Raw genomic sequence first — 16,815 nt, 5'->3', positions numbered from 1 at the left:
AGGGTGTTGCTGAGTCTGCACTAGTTGGTTCTTCAAAAGGAAGGAGTGCAGTGTGTGTGTAAATGACAAAAAAAAGGGAAAGGACGACTTCTCAGCATAGGCATTACTGGATTTAAATGTAGTCAGGATTTTTTTTAAGGTTATGATCAAACTAGCTAATTGTTCATGTTCAGGTGAGTCCTGATTCGTGGATACAGAACCGCAGCAGCGTGGACAGGCCGACAAATGTCGGCTTTTATCCATCTGAGAGAGTGTGAAGCTGAGAATACTCTTGACCCGTATTTTCTGCTGACTTAAATAAACACAGTTGGACTATTCCCTGATGTCTCCAAAGTCAATGTGGGGCCTGCCCTGTCCTCTTTCTTTCGCTCTATCTGCGAGCAGAAATGGGGTAGTTCTGGGGGCTATGTGGTCATGGCCCGCTGGAGGGGCACAAATATGTGCTGAAGTCACCACTTTTAAGAGGTTCTGCAGTTTCCTCCCAGCTTTCTCAGGAAACCAGAGGGTAGGTAAGGTGCTTGGCCAATATTTCTCCTGACTAGAAAGACTTCCTGTTTTTTGGGGGGAGGATGGGGGTGGTTGGAACTGTGTGGAAACACTCACAGAGCCTCTTTTTTTTACTGTAATTTACAGACTACATCCCAACGAATCTTGTCAGAATATGATGACGTTGCTTCCTGCGCCGCCACTCGCGCTCCTGCTTCATGCTGTATTTTTAGACTGAATCGGACAAGAGCCGTGATGGCAGCTGAGAGTTAAAAAAACAGAGAGGATAAAAATCTAAGACTACCTCAATTATGGACTGGAGATAAGTGGCTATCTTAGGTTCTGGCTGTGGTGGCAGCTGGTTCCAGGAATCACGCCCCAAATGCTTTATGTTTGGATTGTGTCCTTCCTGTCATAAACGAGGGAAAGGACACTTCCCATTAGATTGTCTCCGTCAGCATTCTGTCATAATAATAAGTCCTCTCATGTGCCATCTGTAATCTGACTCTTGATGAAGGGAGTCCCAAACTTCTCCCCGTCCTCCCAGAATCCACACTCAAATCCGTACTCAAATTCCACATGAGTAAGTACAACATGTCCGACATGTCCTCCTGTGTCCACATGTGCAGTTTGGCTGGAAGTTGCGCGGATCTAGACGATGAATCACATTCAGAAGAACAAGGAACCAGGGGACCTTAACGTCATCGGACAGTCATGCAACGGAGCAGAGATACCCATCGCTGAAAGGAAGATTTTAACATTCTCCAAATCTGACTAATAGAAAACACATTTTGTTATTGTCATTAGTATATGAAGGCCACTGCTCACACCGAATGATACATATATGATGAATAAACACATGTGAAACAACTGAATTTCCAAAGAACACCATAAAAGGCTATGTAAAAGATAGTTCCCTTGGTGGGTGATTGTAGGGGAAAACAGATTCTCTCATCTTGTGAATTATCTGGTTTCTGTGGGGCTCATCTCCAACAAAACCAGCCTCTGTCAGCAGAACGCAGGATACAAAGCCAGGAAGAACGTCCTTCCTCTGTCCCAATCCCTCTCGTTTCTTAACTCTCATCCCACAACACACTGTTCATCTCTTTAACAATCACACATTAAGGGTTTTTGTTTGCCCAAAGAAAATCATCACTTTGCCGTCTCTGAGGTGCCAGAACTATGTGAATATGACGAGGGTCTGGGTTGAAGATGGGATTGTTACATGTGGCCGCTGTCAAGTTGTGGCTGGCCGGCTCTGTGACGGTTTCAGTTCTACGGCATCAACAGGTTGACATATGGTGGCAGAGATGTCGTCTGTGAAATAAAAACATTCATGCTCATTTCTTATAATTTTTGGTTAAATACTAAGAGGTACAGAGCTTGTGAGATGAGTTTGAAGAAATACTGCAGGCTGAGTCAGTAGCTTCCTTTGAATCCAAGCTCAAAACGTACATTTATCCTACCGCCTCCCATGATTTAACCTAATTATGGTTTAATGTGTTGTGTGTTGGGAGGTCATGCTTAAATTTCTGTCTCACGTTTAGTGTTTTTATTTGTTTTTTAAAATATTTTGTATGTATTTTTACTTGTGTGTTTTTATTTGAAATGCATTGTATCCCTTTTTTTATTTAAGTGCTCTATAAATAAAGATATTATTACTGTATCATTATTGTTGTTTTTATTATTATAGATACACATACATATATATGTATAACAATAAATAAAATCCTAAATCTGAGTATATGAGAAGAAGAAGTTAAGGCCTTATATCTTTTTGTCTTATGAAGGATTCTGTTGCTCCTCACGATGTCAGTAATAATATACACACATTTCATTAATTGAACAAAACACACCACAACATCAGCTGGCATCTTGGGATTAAGTTAGCATTAGTCATTTTAAAGTCCTCTGTAATTCATTGCGATACACGCACATTTAGAGAAGTGAAACCAGTTCACAGGAAGAGGCCTCATTGACATCACTACTCATGTCGGGGCACATCTCAGTGTTTATGTTTACTCTAGCTTTTACATACGGGTCTTGTGTGTGTCCTTTTGTATTTTCTGTCGATAAAGCGTGCCAACCCCTGCTAACACAAACCACACACTTCATCTCATCATTATCCTGAATAAACATCCATTGGTGCTTCAGCAAACGCGACACAAAACACTTCCTGTGTGACCTGAGGATTTTTCCTCCTGGGAAAGTCATTATTAAACGGCACCTGGTGTTTAGAACAGCAAATATAAAAACTGTCATTACATGGCCCATTCATTTCATGGCGTGGTAAATGGTAAAATGGACGTTTATATAGAGGAAGTTGATGACCCATTTTCAGCCATCAGTTGACTGTAGCAGGACGAGTTCGCGGCAGAGGAAATGTAGAGCCTGCTCTTTCAAAAAGAGATGTGTCAGCAAAAGGGGAGCTTTCCTCCCTCGCTTAGGTTCTTCTGTCCCCTCACTCCTACATTTCATTTAAAGATACTTGTTGAACTCCATGTTTAGCTGTTACCCTTGTTTTAGTTTTCCAATTTGAATGTCACCCAGTGCTGTGGAGGAGGAAGGATATAGTCATAGATTTACATTTATTACTGAGAGAAGAAAATTTGGCTACGCTCATTGAGCAACAAAGGGTCTTTGCTTCATCTGAGTCAAGCCCATTTTCTACCTTCTGCTGCTTTCACAAACGACAACCACATGTTTCAAATGAAGTCTCATATTTCATTTTAAATAAAAGTTATACTGAAAGATATTTTGTTTCAAAAAACAATAACAATGAAAGCGGACGACTTTCACCTTATACTCCCATTTGGCTGGGGAGAAGGGACTTGATTAATTGAAAATTAAAGCTGCAGTAAATAATTTTTTGGCCAATTGAGAGCAGCAGTGACAAAATGGAAACATAACATTGACATATTTCAAATGAATGATGAATAACCACTCTGAATTAGGCCTCCACCAATATGAGGGAAATATGTATCTGGCTTACTGTTTTCTAACTAATCTTCGTATTGCCAAAAATCAACTATTCTATTCAGACCCAGCCCACCACTAATATGTTTGATTACCAAACTTCATAACAAGCAAATTCTACTGGAGAAATAAAACACCCAAACTCAAATTGATCACATTGGCACATGGCAAACACAAAACGGAAGGAGATCGGGCCCACACTGCCACACTGTCACCCGGCCCACATACCACAGGGAGTGATGGCACTTGGGCGGTCCGCTCCTGTTTGCCAGATCTGGGCCGCAAGTAAGCCAAAGCAATACCGCATGTCAACCACAAAGGTGCCAAAGGTGGCCCAGATTTGTTTTGTGCTATTTGGGCCATCCTCCATTTACCACATGGCCCACATGCTTGCCAAAAAAGCAGAGGTTACAGTTACAGCACTTAAGTAACAGTTACAGCACTTAAGTACATTTTTCAGGTATTTAAACTTTACATGAGTATATATTTTTTATTATGTAGGGAGTTTACTCCCTGTCATTATTTAAATTAAGAATACTTCATTAAGTGACATGAGTCTCAGTTTGCTATGCATAGATACATCAATAAAACCTTTATGTAAAGAGGTTAAGTACTTAGGATTACTTAAAGGATCATTTACACCACGTTTAGGAGATTTAGGCTAAACACATGGTGTGAATTTCGAGTCGGGGCTTCCGGACACTTGGATGACACCACAGGACCAACCGTTTTTTTTCTGTGTTTTTTTTTCATTTGAAGAATTGGTCGCCATTTACTTCAATTGTATTGGATTTGGCTGCAACTCTGTTCACACCTAAAACTCCCAAAAGTGTTTTTTGGACTCAAACACTTCACCCAACCCTCCATCGGCACAGTGGGGAGTAGCTAATGAGCGAATTTTCATTTTTGGGTGAACCATCCCTTTAGGGCTAACATTCATTTTGCACAAGAACACCACTTCATTACCTGAAGTGGCCCACGTCTCCAGTGACAAGTCAACAATTGCAAATCTTACATCACCCAATGGATTCATCCAAACCAAAGGAACAGCTCCTGGCCACCAAAGAAAAAAATCATTCTGTGGTGTGTGTGTGTGTGTGTGTGTGTGTGTGTGTGTGTGATGTAGAGGATAGAGAACAGACCACTATTGTCAAAGAGTTGTGCTGTATGTTTTTTTGGAATTGTTCATGACCCACTTAAATTCAGCCGGACTGGTGATGTTTTCTTCCACGTGAAGAGACCGCCCCTCTCCCAGTGGAAATGTGCGGACTGTGAGTTGGCTGTGTGCGTCAGGGAGTGAAGGGGTTAACCCGGGCAGCTCTCAGCAGCAGTCTCTGCTTTCTGTCCGCTGCATTGAGCGGAAAACATCTGACTCCGGCTTCGTTTTTCCCGAAGCTGGCTTTGATTCGTTTTTTTTGTTGTTGCTCATTTCGCACCGGGGGCCGCGGAGGCATCACGGGAACCACACACAAAATAAAGCCACAGCAGCGAGTCCCACGGACGGACGAGCAGGATTCCACCATCCCTCCTCTGCGCGCATTCACACAGGTACCGTGTTTGCGTTGTGTTTTCCATCCGTGCGTAAAGTTAAGATTCATTCGCGTTGCGCGTGCGAGATCCGCAGTGAAACTCGCACGTAAGTTTGAGAAAAGTGGAGTTTCAGCCTCGAAACCAACTTCACCGCGGCGCATCATTCAAACTTTATTCGCTGTTTCTGTCTCATTTGTGACTCAGCTCTCTGCAGAAATAACAAACAATTTCCAGTGAGTTTGCCATTTGAAATCACCGCTTCTGCCAAATAACGTTTTTTCCCCCTTTTTTAAATCTTCTTACACTTGTGATTTCAAGTGAGTTTTGAATTGTGCATCTGCTGCTGTTCCAGTTGTGTTCAGTGTGAAAGTGTTGGCATGCTCTCTGTTCACAGTGGGCCTGTGGTATTTCACCATCTCATTCACTTGCAGACTGAGTCATTCCCTGATTTCCTCCAGATGTGCACTAGTTTACGTTTCCTGACGGCCCTGGATTGTGACATTTCTGCCTCTTGCTCTGCAGCCATTCTGCTGACAAATACGAATTCACGCTTGTTCCTGTGCCTTTTTTAGAGTTTCTTTCTTTTTTCTGACACTGACTGGATGCTGTCAAACAAACAAACCTTAATGCGGGAGCTGGGACGGCCTCTTGTTAAAATGTAACCCTTTTAACTAAAATCTGCAATGAAGTGCTGACGCTTTGCCATTTTTATTAGCCCTTTTTCCTCCAGTGAGGGGGACTCTGACACCACGGCGGTGACTGGACGAGTGCAGTCATGTGTCCTGATTGTGTAAATGGAGCATCAACAAGTGTTTAGGGTCTTGTTTTTTCCTGCTTGCTTGCACAGCAAAAAAAAAAACCAGCATCAGAGCCTGGCAGGGATTTAAATGTCACCATGGGGATCTTGCCCTGAGATTACACTGCTTCCCTCCTTCACTTCAAAACTGGCACCGGAAGATAAAATTAAGCTTTTATTGTTTTACAACTCAGCTGTACAGTAGCTCTTGTGATGCAATCCTCTTAAAAACAGCGATTTAAAAAAAAAAAAAAAAAGGTGATTTCTCGATTACAACAAACATTTCAAGACACATTATCTCTTCAGCCTTGGTTTTGAATTTACAGTTCCTGCATACTTGTATACTCCTAGTATGCAACCTAACTGGGACGCACTCGGTGACCTGAAAGTTCACACGTGTTATCTCATCCTGTTCAGCTCTCATTTCCTTTATAGCTCAAATTAATTTCCTGCTGGATTCATTCCATCATGACCAACCACTGTGTTTTTGACAGTTGTTCTGTCTTTAGAGGAAAACAATCCAGAATTTGCACGATCACACAGGTGCATTTGCACTTTCTCATGATTCCACGTCACCATTGTGCCCAGTACAATGAGAGCTCTAAGGCGGCTTGATAAGTACAACATTATGAGTAAATGATCGTTCCCAAGGCTCCAATTTCTGTTTATAGTTAGCTGGACATCACGGGATCTCTTGCTTTGCTAGCGTAAGATTAACCTCAGGTAATTGCTCAACCTTTGCCCACTGACAACCTTTGGTCTCGTCCTACAGTACTCCCAGCCTCATTCCACCGGTAGTTGAGCCAGTGTAGCCGGTGGATGTGGTGCTAAAGGTATGTACGTCCCACATAGTGCACTGGTTGTGCAGAGCAGGACTCGTTTTGTGGCTTGTTTTGGTCGGACTGAATTTGTGTGATTGTCAGCATTTTATTGTGATGGTTTAATTTATGAAGTGAGCAAATGGTGACAATGAAGTATCAATATTGTTGGTTTTATCGCAGCTGGGAAGAAGTAGGTGAATCTGTGACAGTGCCTCGACTTTCCTGCACATACTTTTGTGGCCGTCACTTAAATTGATGATATTATTGTGGATGTGCAGATACATTTGATTAGCAAGTTGCTTGTTCGAGCCACAGCTTGCACAGCTCACTGGATTTTTACGGGGTAATGCATCACATGATGTGGCAGGATGATTGCAAAATGTGTTTTCCTTTGTTCATCCCTCGCATCTACAGTGATACTGACTTATTCCATGTAAGATAAATAAAAAGTTCAGTGATGTGATTCATGTACATTTATGAGGAGGTCACCGTATTTCGGGAAGTTTGCTCCTTTTACGAGGCTGAACAACTTGCACAGCTTGTATAAAGCTGGGTTAAAGTGTGGGTTTTCTGTGCTTGTGTCCACATGAGGCCATGATGTTTTATTGGTCATGAGTTCTGTTATGCTTCTCCCTCTGAAGGATGTTTCTGTGGTTGTAAATGTTTACTGTGGATTATTAAAGGAATATGATTGTGAGAAAATTAGCTGCACATCACAAACAAAGTATTTTAATTATAGTTATTTACAGTCCAACACCAGGAATTATTGCGTATTAACCACGCGTATTCTCCTTTTTCTTCCACACTTCACACACTGTCCCCACTTCACTTTTTTTCTCCTCCAGACAAATAAAAAAGAGAAGCATGTGTGGGTGTTGAGAGTCATCTGCTCCCTTTGACCTTGCTGCCCCTGAACGCCTCTGTCTGCTCTACCTCGCCTGACCGTCCACTCGTCCAGTGAGACTCACTCCCCGCCATGTCAGCAGAGGTGGCGAACAGCGTGCCCATCCCTGCCGATGCCGGCGCCACCTCCCCATCCGCAGGCTCGACCTCCAACACTCCGCCGGCCTCCCCTGCAACGGCCGCATCCAAGGTCCCGTTCAAGAGAGAGAAGAAGAAAGGTGAATGGTGAAAGAAAACACGCTCATGATCATACCTTCTTCTATTTTAAACTAAGATCCGACACAAATCCTACTTGTCTTGATTTTTTTCTTTTTTACAGTTCCAGAGAAGACCGATGAGTACCTGCTGGGCAGGTTTCAAGGGGATGGCGTGAGGTACAAGGCCAAACTGATCGGCATCGATGACATCCCAGAGGCCCGGGGAGACAAGATGTGCCAGGACTCCATGATGAAACTTAAGGTGCAGCCTGAGACCTGAGACATTGATCTACTAGCTTTTAGATTCTTAAGAGTATGAGGAGAATGTTTATTTAAAGGTGGTGTCTGTGATGTTTTCAGTTAATCGTGGCATCTGTTTGGAGGGTATCATCGTCAATTAGAAAAACATGCACATGTGCTACTGTTACCTGCATTTGAAAAATGTGTCATGGCTTCTTAGGCACTGTTTTCTTCAAATTTTGGCTGATTCAATTCCACGCCTGCTTTCCACATTTACACCATGATTGCTGATGATGTGTGCTTCCTGCAGAGGGCGACACTGTGCAGGAACTTACAGCACTTCAAATCTTCTCATGCTTGGTTTGCTTATAAGTGTTTTAAAAACCCTTTTTATTCCAGGGCATGGCAGTAGCTGCACGGTCCCAGGGTAAACACAAACAGAGGATCTGGATCAACATTTCCATGTCGGGAATAAAGATCATTGATGAGAAGTCAGGGGTGAGTCTGACCGTTTCCCTCCATGTCTCCCAGATCCTCCACTGGAGATCGTGAGATTTTATTTGCAGTGCTTAAAAGTCCTGCCACAAGTTATGCATAAAAGCTAATATATAAAGTGAAACCTTAACAAAATTATCAGCAATGTTCTGTGCTGCCATGCAAGATAAAATAAAGAGTATTCATTCAGTGATAGAACTGTGGTGCTTCAAATTAGCATTCATCTGTATTTTCAACACTATTTATACAGATAAAACCAATTGAGTTAAAGCCACACATCATGCTACACAACACCTAGTAGTAGCATTGTCCAGCTTGTCTGATAGGAGACGCTTAGTTAGTCTCACTGACCTCATGGCTGCGTCTCAATATGACCAACTCTTGTCGGATTTATTTGTATAGCACAAGTTCTAACTATATGCCTGTATAAAAAGTTAGTAATTCAGAAATCAAATTAGCGTTTGATTATTACACACAAAGTATCTGTCAAGTCAACGATGGTGTAAACCTGCAGTTAGTTCTTCTAGGAGTTATTATGCTAAGACAAATATTCCCAGGACATGCATCCGATTCTGTTATTCCTACAGTACAGAGGTTCACGTACAAAGACTCAGACAGGGGGCACAGTCCTGATACTATGTCCTCACACAGGTGATTGAACAAGAGCAAGTGGTGAACAAGATCTCCTTCATCGCCAGAGATGTGACGGACAACAGGGCGTTTGGATATGTGTGTGGTGCCGAGGGACAGCATCAGTTCTTCGCCATCAAGACTGGACAACAGGTAACACTCAGTGACAAACACACAGCCGACAAACTCTGCTGACCTGGGACACTGCAACACCCCTCTGACAGGACTCTTCTGATTATTATAAAAAAAGGTCGGGGGAAGGAAGAAGGAAAAATGGGAGGAAACGCAAGAGGGGAAAAGGAAAAGGAAACAAAGGGGGGAAAAAACAGCACCTACGCCTATGCACAAACTTAGGCACACACACATAAATGAATTCTACAAAACGAAATTCCCTCTCTTACTCACACGAATGTAATGCTTTCCTCCCTTAACAGGCGACCAGAGCTCGGTAGTAGTCAGTGGGGGTGGGACAGTGACTGAGCAACTGGGTCAAACTTAGAATTTGTTTTAATTTCACCATATTTGACTGAGACACAGACGGACTGACCTGCAACTGGCAACAACAATCACGAAATCACAAAATTGTGAACTTGTGTCTAAAGAAGTTGTTTAACAGACCTCTAAAATAACCGACAAGTAATGTAGGAAAAAAATAACAGCCCACCACAAAAACAACAAAAAGTGATTCTATAATGTTGAACTGTTTTGAGAAGGACTCACCATAGTTTCTCCATATACAAAAAACAACACAATATCATGTTTTCCCACTCCGTCACAGGCGTTTCACTCTGTGCTGTCTGTTATTTTCAACCACAACAGGCAGAGCCGCTGGTGATTGACCTCAAAGATCTCTTCCAGGTCATCTTCAACATCAGGAAGAAGGAGGCAGAGGCCTCACAGAAGGTGAGCGGCTCGGGAGCTTTTCACTTCAAACTGGAAAAAGTTGCTTTTTTTCCTTTTTCAAGAGTTGGACAGTGAGAACATTTTCTTTCTGAAAAGCTTTTATGTGTTCATGTGGGAGGACTGACAGGAAACACTGTATATACCTCAACACTGCCTCTCTGTGCTCTCTCAGGGAATCACATCTTCCCATGAGACGACATGAATGACACACGGCTCAGGAAATTAAGAAAAGTACAATCATTAACAGTCTACTTGTGTTTACAGGGTGAAAATGGCTCTGCGGTAGTTGAGGTAAGCATTTGGAAGCACTTGGTTTTCTTCAAATAGTTTCTCTCTCCCTTAATTCAACCCTCATTTTGTCTCTGTTTTGTTTCAGAATGGAAATGATGCCTTGTTAAATATGGATAGTCAAGTAAAAACTACCCAAGTAAGAGTTCCTGCTCTGTTTTAAAGCCCAGCATGGAGTAACATATCACTGTTATGGTGGTTTTAGTAGCTGGATAAATACAGTATGTTTCTGTTTCTTTTTTGACATCCAGCCAGTGGAGCAGCTTGTCCTTTTTGGAGCCATGTCAACCCCCCCAGACATCCAGGCTCCAAATGTAAGTGTGGTGCCACAGTGTCAAATGTCCCCTTTATCCACCGCGTAGTGGAATTATACTTAGTCAGTGTTGTGTGGCTGTGTATTTACAGTCTTGTACTTACTGTGTGTTCTTTTAACACATCTGAATCATTACAATAGGCTTTTTATCCAGTGTTTTCTCTATAGCAAGAGTTTTTGGCAAGCAGAAAATAAGTAATAATATTGATACAGTAAGTGCAATGGTAGAAATCTGTTTTGCTACGTGCTCCACTGAATAACCTCAGCAGATCATTCTTTTGTGTGTGTCTGTGTGTGTGTGTGTGTGTGTGTAAACTCAATTCTTAAAAGATCTAAGTTTTGTGTTAAACATAATTTTTATGTATAAATTGTCAATTTTAGGATTAGGGCAAACAACTCTCTTAAGAATTGAGTTTATTCTTCATGTTTACCAATCTCATTGTTGTTCATCAAACCTTTTAAAGCTGCTACAAGTTGAATTGAAAGCTGTTTTCAGACATGAACTCTGGAGAAGGTCTGCCAAAAAGGGCTCTGGACTTTCTCCGGAGTTCAGTGTTTGTCTGAAAGCAGCTTAAAACTGAATATGTTTGTTGAATTTGGTGACCCCCTCAGGTCAATACTGGTATTGCTTTTTCAGCACTGTTGTGACAGCGCTCTGGCTTGAGTTTTAAAGGGATAGTTCAGTTGTTAAATAGCACACGTGGCCCAGTTTTCTTTTTTGCAGAGGTGTTAAAATTACTCGCATCCTTTAAGTATACTATTTACTTCAATTGTATTGGATTTGGCTGCAATGGTATTTTGTGGACTCAAACACTTCACCCACCCCTCTATTGGCATAGTGGTGATTTAAATTTTTGGGTGAACTATCCCTTTTAAGGTCAAGTTGCTAGTGCTGACTACCTTGCTGTTTTCGACAGTATTCGGTCACTTCATTTTCCAAGTTGGAAGAAAGTAAATTCCATTCCATCAATTTCAATTTAAAACTTGTATGAAATATTCAGGTAGCAGGTTTAAATCTCCACATCCTCTCACACCATGTGATTCGCTTTTCATTGTGTTAACACATATGTTTACCTCTTTTTTGCAGACATGATTTATAAATCCTTTTTTTTCTCTCCCACTGTCCCTCACATGTTAACCAGGACTCAAATGATATTCTCTTGCTGGACTTTTCCGCTGAAGTTGACAGCAATCAGAATTGCATAAAGGGAAGCCCCTTTGTAACGTCCTATGATCCTGACCATGGGCTGTCGTCCCAGACAGAGAATCCCTTTTCCTCCACATTTGGTTATTTCCCAACTCCAGACAGTGACCCTTTCAAAGACGACCCCCTCTCTAAATCACCTGATAATCCCCAGGTGTTCCTCTCCAGCCGTCACCTAAACGGCACTGCTGGCGGCACTAGTCAGACAATTATTAACGGTCCTTCGAATGGAAACTCTGAACACCTTAGTCAGCAGATGAATGGGTTAACCAGCAAGAATATGATCCTTGCTCTCAGTAACGGACAGTGGCCACTAGGGGGCAAAATATCTCAAGGCAGCACTACTACCATGATGGACGGAAATGACTCTGGAGTCCTCTCGACCAAAAACCCCTTTTTTGACTCATCTTCGAACACTTTGCCCGTCACTAATGGCGTTACTCCTCACCCGCAACCCCCTGTGACTCATAGCAAGGACTCAGTTGTCATAAGCCCGCCTCCGCAGAGCTCTAAGGCCGGACGAGGTCGACGGAGTGGAAAGGTGAAATTCCGTAGATGAAGTATAGCTGCATGTGCGATGCCTGAAAATGGAGTGTCTGTACTTTTTTTTTTCCAGAGAACAATAATAATAGTTGCTAACATCTCTCACTGAGCATTTGGGTGATGCACTGGTGTCAGACAGGACGTGTTATGCTGGAGAATGCATTGGGTTTCCATAAGATGCAAGGCCTGTAATTTTGACCTGCGGTTAGGGGACTCGTTGTTTGGATCCGTTCTGTCTTCATGCATGCTCAGGTTGTCACGTGCTTCTCTAACTGGCTTTGGTGAATGACACTTTAACTTTGAATCAACTTCTCTCTGTTTCCTCTGCTCACAATCACTTTTCTAACATTCATGCTACAGTGAAAAAAGCACTGGTGAGTGAAAAAGCATGCATTTGTATCAGTTTTCAGGTAGATAGTATCTATTTCTGACATGTACATATTTATAGTAAAGTATTTGTTACTGTGGTTTATGAGTAACCATGTATATTTGCCATGTTGCTTCATATTTGTGTTGTATTTTATGGGACTAGTCTGCATCCAGTGACCTGTTTGGAGCAGAGCTGTTTGCTGCTCCTGCTCCATCTGAGGGTTCATCTGCCCCAAGTGACTTTTTCAGCAGTGCACCTGCCAACTCCGCTCCCTCCTCCTTAGCTGCCCTGGGTAACACACAAGAGGGCAACTTATGCAAATTTATTTCCCAGGCTTTATTTTTCATTCCCCCTTAATTTCTATATTCGGTTCTTTCCTCATTCAGGGAATCTTCATCTAAGTCCTCCAGCTATCACAAGCATCCCTGCTGCAGGCATGTGGGGAGCCCCCACTGCAGCGCCCTCCATGTTCCCCATGCCAGGAGTGACCGCTCCAGGCCCTCTGCCTAACTTCCCACAGCCGTCGGCCTTCGGTGGTCTACCCATACCACCCACAGCCTGGGGCCAGCCGGTGCCATCTCAGTTTGGCGTCCCGCCCCACGCCTGGGGCCAGCCTCCACCACCTGGCCAACTCGGAGCTCCAGGTTGGGGTCAGCCTGCAATGACCAATCCTTTCCACGCAGGCCAGTTCGCGGCGATGGGCGAGCAGCAAGGTCCGTCGCGCCCCCCTCCCAGGCCCCCGGTAAAAGAGGCCCCTCCAAAGGTAGAGAACAGCGCCTTCACAGCTTTGGACCCTCTCGGAGATAAAGAGAAGAAGTGTGGAAAGGACATGTTCAAGGACTTCCAGATTGCCAAGCCTCCAGCCATCCCAGCGAGGAAAGGGGAGCTCGGGACCAACTCTGCTCCGGCCCCCATCAGCAGTGAGCCAGGGTCTTTCGATCAATACTTTTCCAATAAAGTGGGCCTGGTTCAGGATGTTGCAGATCATGATGACTTTGATATCCATCAAATGTCAGCAGTTAATGGTAAACCAGCGGCATAATACATGGAGATCAACTTTACGAGTTGGTGTTTGAATGACCCTGAGATTTGTCTCTAATTTTGTCCTCTGTTGTAATGTGTTTGCTCAGATTTCCCCAAACCTGCTCCTGCTCCTGCTGCAGCTCCAGCTCCAAGCTTTAACGCTGGCCTCCTCGATGCCTTCTCCTCTGCCTCCATCTCAAATAACTCCGCACCAGCCCAGGGACAAGGCCTCAATCAGGACATGTTCGATGAAGCATTTGGGTCTCCAAACCCGAGTCTGTTCGGAGGGCCGCCTGTAACTATGGTACGGAGATATACACGTAGAAACATATTTACACCATAACAAGCAGCTTGCAGTAATTATGTTTTCATGTGTCATGTTTAATTCATCTTACAGCAGACTGCCACTGTTGGTCAGACATCTGGTTCAACAGCTGCTTTTGGGGATCCCTTTGGAAACCCCTTTGCTTGACCTCAACTTTATTCCCAGGTAAGTGTTTTCTTAACTTCATATCTCACTTCATCTGCTTTAGTTGCTGACAATTTTCACAGTTTTCCTTTCTTTTCTTACAGAGGATTAAATGGAAAACGGAGATCTTCACGTCCCACCTTTGGGACAATCTGCCCGAGACAATCCAACAAACTCTTTTCCCTGATGTTTCATGTCTGTCCAATCAGTAGTGCCCTTATTTTTGAAGACCACTGATCTGAGAAGTAAATGTTGTGTCATGATCTGCTGAAGATAGAAACAAGGTGTGTGTGTGTGTGTGTGTGTGTGTGTGTGTGTGTGTGTGTGTGTGTGTGTGTGTGTGTGTGTGTGTGTGTGTGTGTGTGTGTGTGTGTGTGTGTGTGTGTGTGTGTGTGTGTGTGTGTGTGTGTGTGTGTGTGTGTGTGTGTGTGTGAAAATATATGTCAAAAGAGGCTCACTGCTGAAGCTGTGTGTATTAAAGAAATAAAAATAATTCAACCATGATGCTGTAAAGTGTTGACAACTTCATTGTCTTCCTCAGATTGAGAGTGATTCAGCTGCTAAGTGCCGTCCACTTGGGCTTCAGCTATCAGGCAGATATACTATTTAATGATGGCCAAAGATGTTACGCCCCTACATGGTATCAGCAAGTGTAATGTAAGCGACAATGTAAAACAATTTGCAAATTTGAATCCAATTTATATTAAAAGTGCAGAAATGTGTCAAGCACATTCATATACAATTGAAATGAGGACCTGGAATGAACTAAATACATGAAACTTGGCATGATTACTGGAAATGATGTGTGTTAGGGTCCCAGAAATATTAGATCAATTGGTCAGATGGTGCCGTAAATAAGGATCCAACATTTTAATTTTTTAAATGGCTATGTCCCTCTCCCTGTCTGATTGACTTGAAATTTGACACATAAATCCAGCTCAATGTTCTGTACAAAAAAGCTTCTTGGACAATAACAGTCCTCTAATAATCCAAATATCATCGAAAAGGCAAGGCTTGAAAATTGTTGGACATGACTTATTACCATTTGTGCAACAAATCTTGGTATCTGCAGGCTTTGGTTGGGAATACGCCTTTTCAATTCAAGGATTGAAGGATTTTTGTTTGTCACATGCACAGATAGGCAAGGTAAAAAATGCTGTGACATGTGGGGGTTGCTCTGTTTCTGTTTCTGTATGGCCATATCAAGGGATCAACAATAAAAAGATTAAATAGATAAATAAGATTAGAAAATAAAATAGCATAAAGGATAAATCGTGCAAGGGAATATGTATATATCTATGTCAGTAAATGAGGATAAACCTTTTACATACAAAGATCCAATGTGATCTTCTCATTAAATGTTATGGATTATCACCAAAACTGCCCAATCCACATTAATTACACTCAACTCTATGAAAACACTTACATGCATGTTTTATTTTTTTCTAAGTATGCTTGTTATTATTTCCATAAGAAATACACCAAACTGAACCAAAGCAGATATGGTAAAGTGTACCAACAACAGAACAAGCAAACAAATAACCTAACATTATTCATACATAACGATTGAACAAAAAATGTAACAATACAAATAAGAATAAAATACAAAATCAAACTGAATTATTTAAAGGTTGCTCCATAACATTCAGGAAACAGTATTTTGCCATAAATCCCACCAATTCAATCCAAACACATGCTCGAAGATTCATCAAGGTAACACTAATCTGTGGTCGTTTTCCTGGAATGTAAAAAAGAACGGTTCCCAGATTGCCAATAAGACATCCGGGTTATTATCTATCTTAGAAATGAAACGTTGATAGAAAGTTGTGTCTGTGAGGAGGTTGAGCCATTCTTTATAATTTGGAGGTTCACTCTTCTTCCAGTGGCCTGCTGAACAGTGGTTATGGCAACTTTCAGCCACTTCAGATATTTACACTGCGTGCATAGTTGATTTATCATTAATAATTTCATATATTTAAGTAAATGTTGCTGCTAATACTCCTGTTATTTTTTCCGTCACAGTAATATTATGCCTACATTATCAATGTCTTGACACCCTTTTGACAAAGTTTGACATGGTTGAGGTCAGTGGATGAGGAGGAATACATCCAAGTGTAAGACATGCAAAAAACAAGACATTTCCTGTTGCCACCAGGGGGCGCTGTGATCTTAAGTCATGATTTCTGTGTAGATGTCATCAGGCCGGGACTCTTGTCTTACATGTCTAGTTTGGACTCGATTGGACCATGGCGTGGCGTCAAAGTTTGATTACACGCCATCAAAACACGAGGTTGTGTATCTCAGACATACACAACCTCGTGTTTTGATGGCGTGTAATCAAACTTTGGCGTCACGCTATGGTCACACCGTGTGACAAAAACACGAAATTCGAGGTAGTTTATATCTCCATCTTGTTGAGATGACATTCATCTCAATATGAAGTTGATCTGATGAAAGCCCTGGGACAAGTTCGTCAAAGTAAAAATGTGGAAAATGTGGAAAATGGTCCACTAAATCCAAAATGGCGGGCTTCCTGTTGCGTTTTTCACAATGCACCTCTAGACTTTTTTGTGCGTCTGGTCATGATACACAGGTGTCCCGATTTTTGTGAAGATCGGTGAAAGCTAA

At 42.3% G+C, this 16,815-nt stretch overlaps 1 protein-coding gene across 4 annotated transcripts; it reads left to right on the top strand.

The window, feature by feature from the left end:
• Window positions 1-4,682: 4,682 nt before the first annotated feature.
• dab2 (DAB adaptor protein 2) lies at window positions 4,683-14,691 on the top strand. 4 transcript variants are annotated; one of them, XM_035184713.2, is made up of 15 exons: window positions 4,683-5,010; window positions 7,455-7,730; window positions 7,832-7,971; window positions 8,349-8,447; window positions 9,096-9,227; window positions 9,894-9,977; window positions 10,242-10,268; window positions 10,354-10,404; window positions 10,517-10,579; window positions 11,721-12,323; window positions 12,858-12,987; window positions 13,082-13,720; window positions 13,826-14,022; window positions 14,119-14,208; window positions 14,292-14,691. In XM_035184713.2, the coding sequence occupies exons 2-14, from the start codon at window positions 7,586-7,588 to the stop codon at window positions 14,188-14,190; spliced, it is 2,382 nt and encodes a 793-aa protein (XP_035040604.1). In that variant the 5' UTR covers window positions 4,683-5,010; window positions 7,455-7,585; the 3' UTR covers window positions 14,191-14,208; window positions 14,292-14,691. The 4 variants fall into 4 exon arrangements, with proteins under 4 accessions (XP_035040604.1, XP_035040602.1, XP_035040606.1 ...); XM_035184711.2 differs by having other exon boundaries at window positions 4,684-5,010; window positions 14,116-14,208; XM_035184712.2 differs by lacking the exon at window positions 4,683-5,010 and adding an exon at window positions 5,368-6,621 and having other exon boundaries at window positions 14,116-14,208.
• The last annotated feature ends 2,124 nt before the right edge of the window (window positions 14,692-16,815 follow it).

The sequence above is a fragment of the Hippoglossus stenolepis genome, chromosome 18, assembly GCF_022539355.2.
Source record: "Hippoglossus stenolepis isolate QCI-W04-F060 chromosome 18, HSTE1.2, whole genome shotgun sequence".
Lineage (NCBI taxonomy): Eukaryota > Metazoa > Chordata > Actinopteri > Pleuronectiformes > Pleuronectidae > Hippoglossus > Hippoglossus stenolepis.
The sequence above is the reverse complement of the archived record's forward strand: the minus strand, read 5'-3'. Positions and strand labels throughout refer to the sequence as shown.

Coding starts and splice junctions, on each gene's coding strand:
- dab2 (XM_035184711.2), top strand. CDS start 7,586: ATGTCAGCAGAGGTGGCGAACAGCGTGCCCATCCCTGCCGATGCCGGC. Junction 9,228..9,893: donor CCATCAAGACTGGACAACAG/GTAACACTCAGT, acceptor CAACCACAACAG/GCAGAGCCGCTGGTGATTGA. Junction 12,324..12,857: donor GAGGTCGACGGAGTGGAAAG/GTGAAATTCCGT, acceptor TTATGGGACTAG/TCTGCATCCAGTGACCTGTT.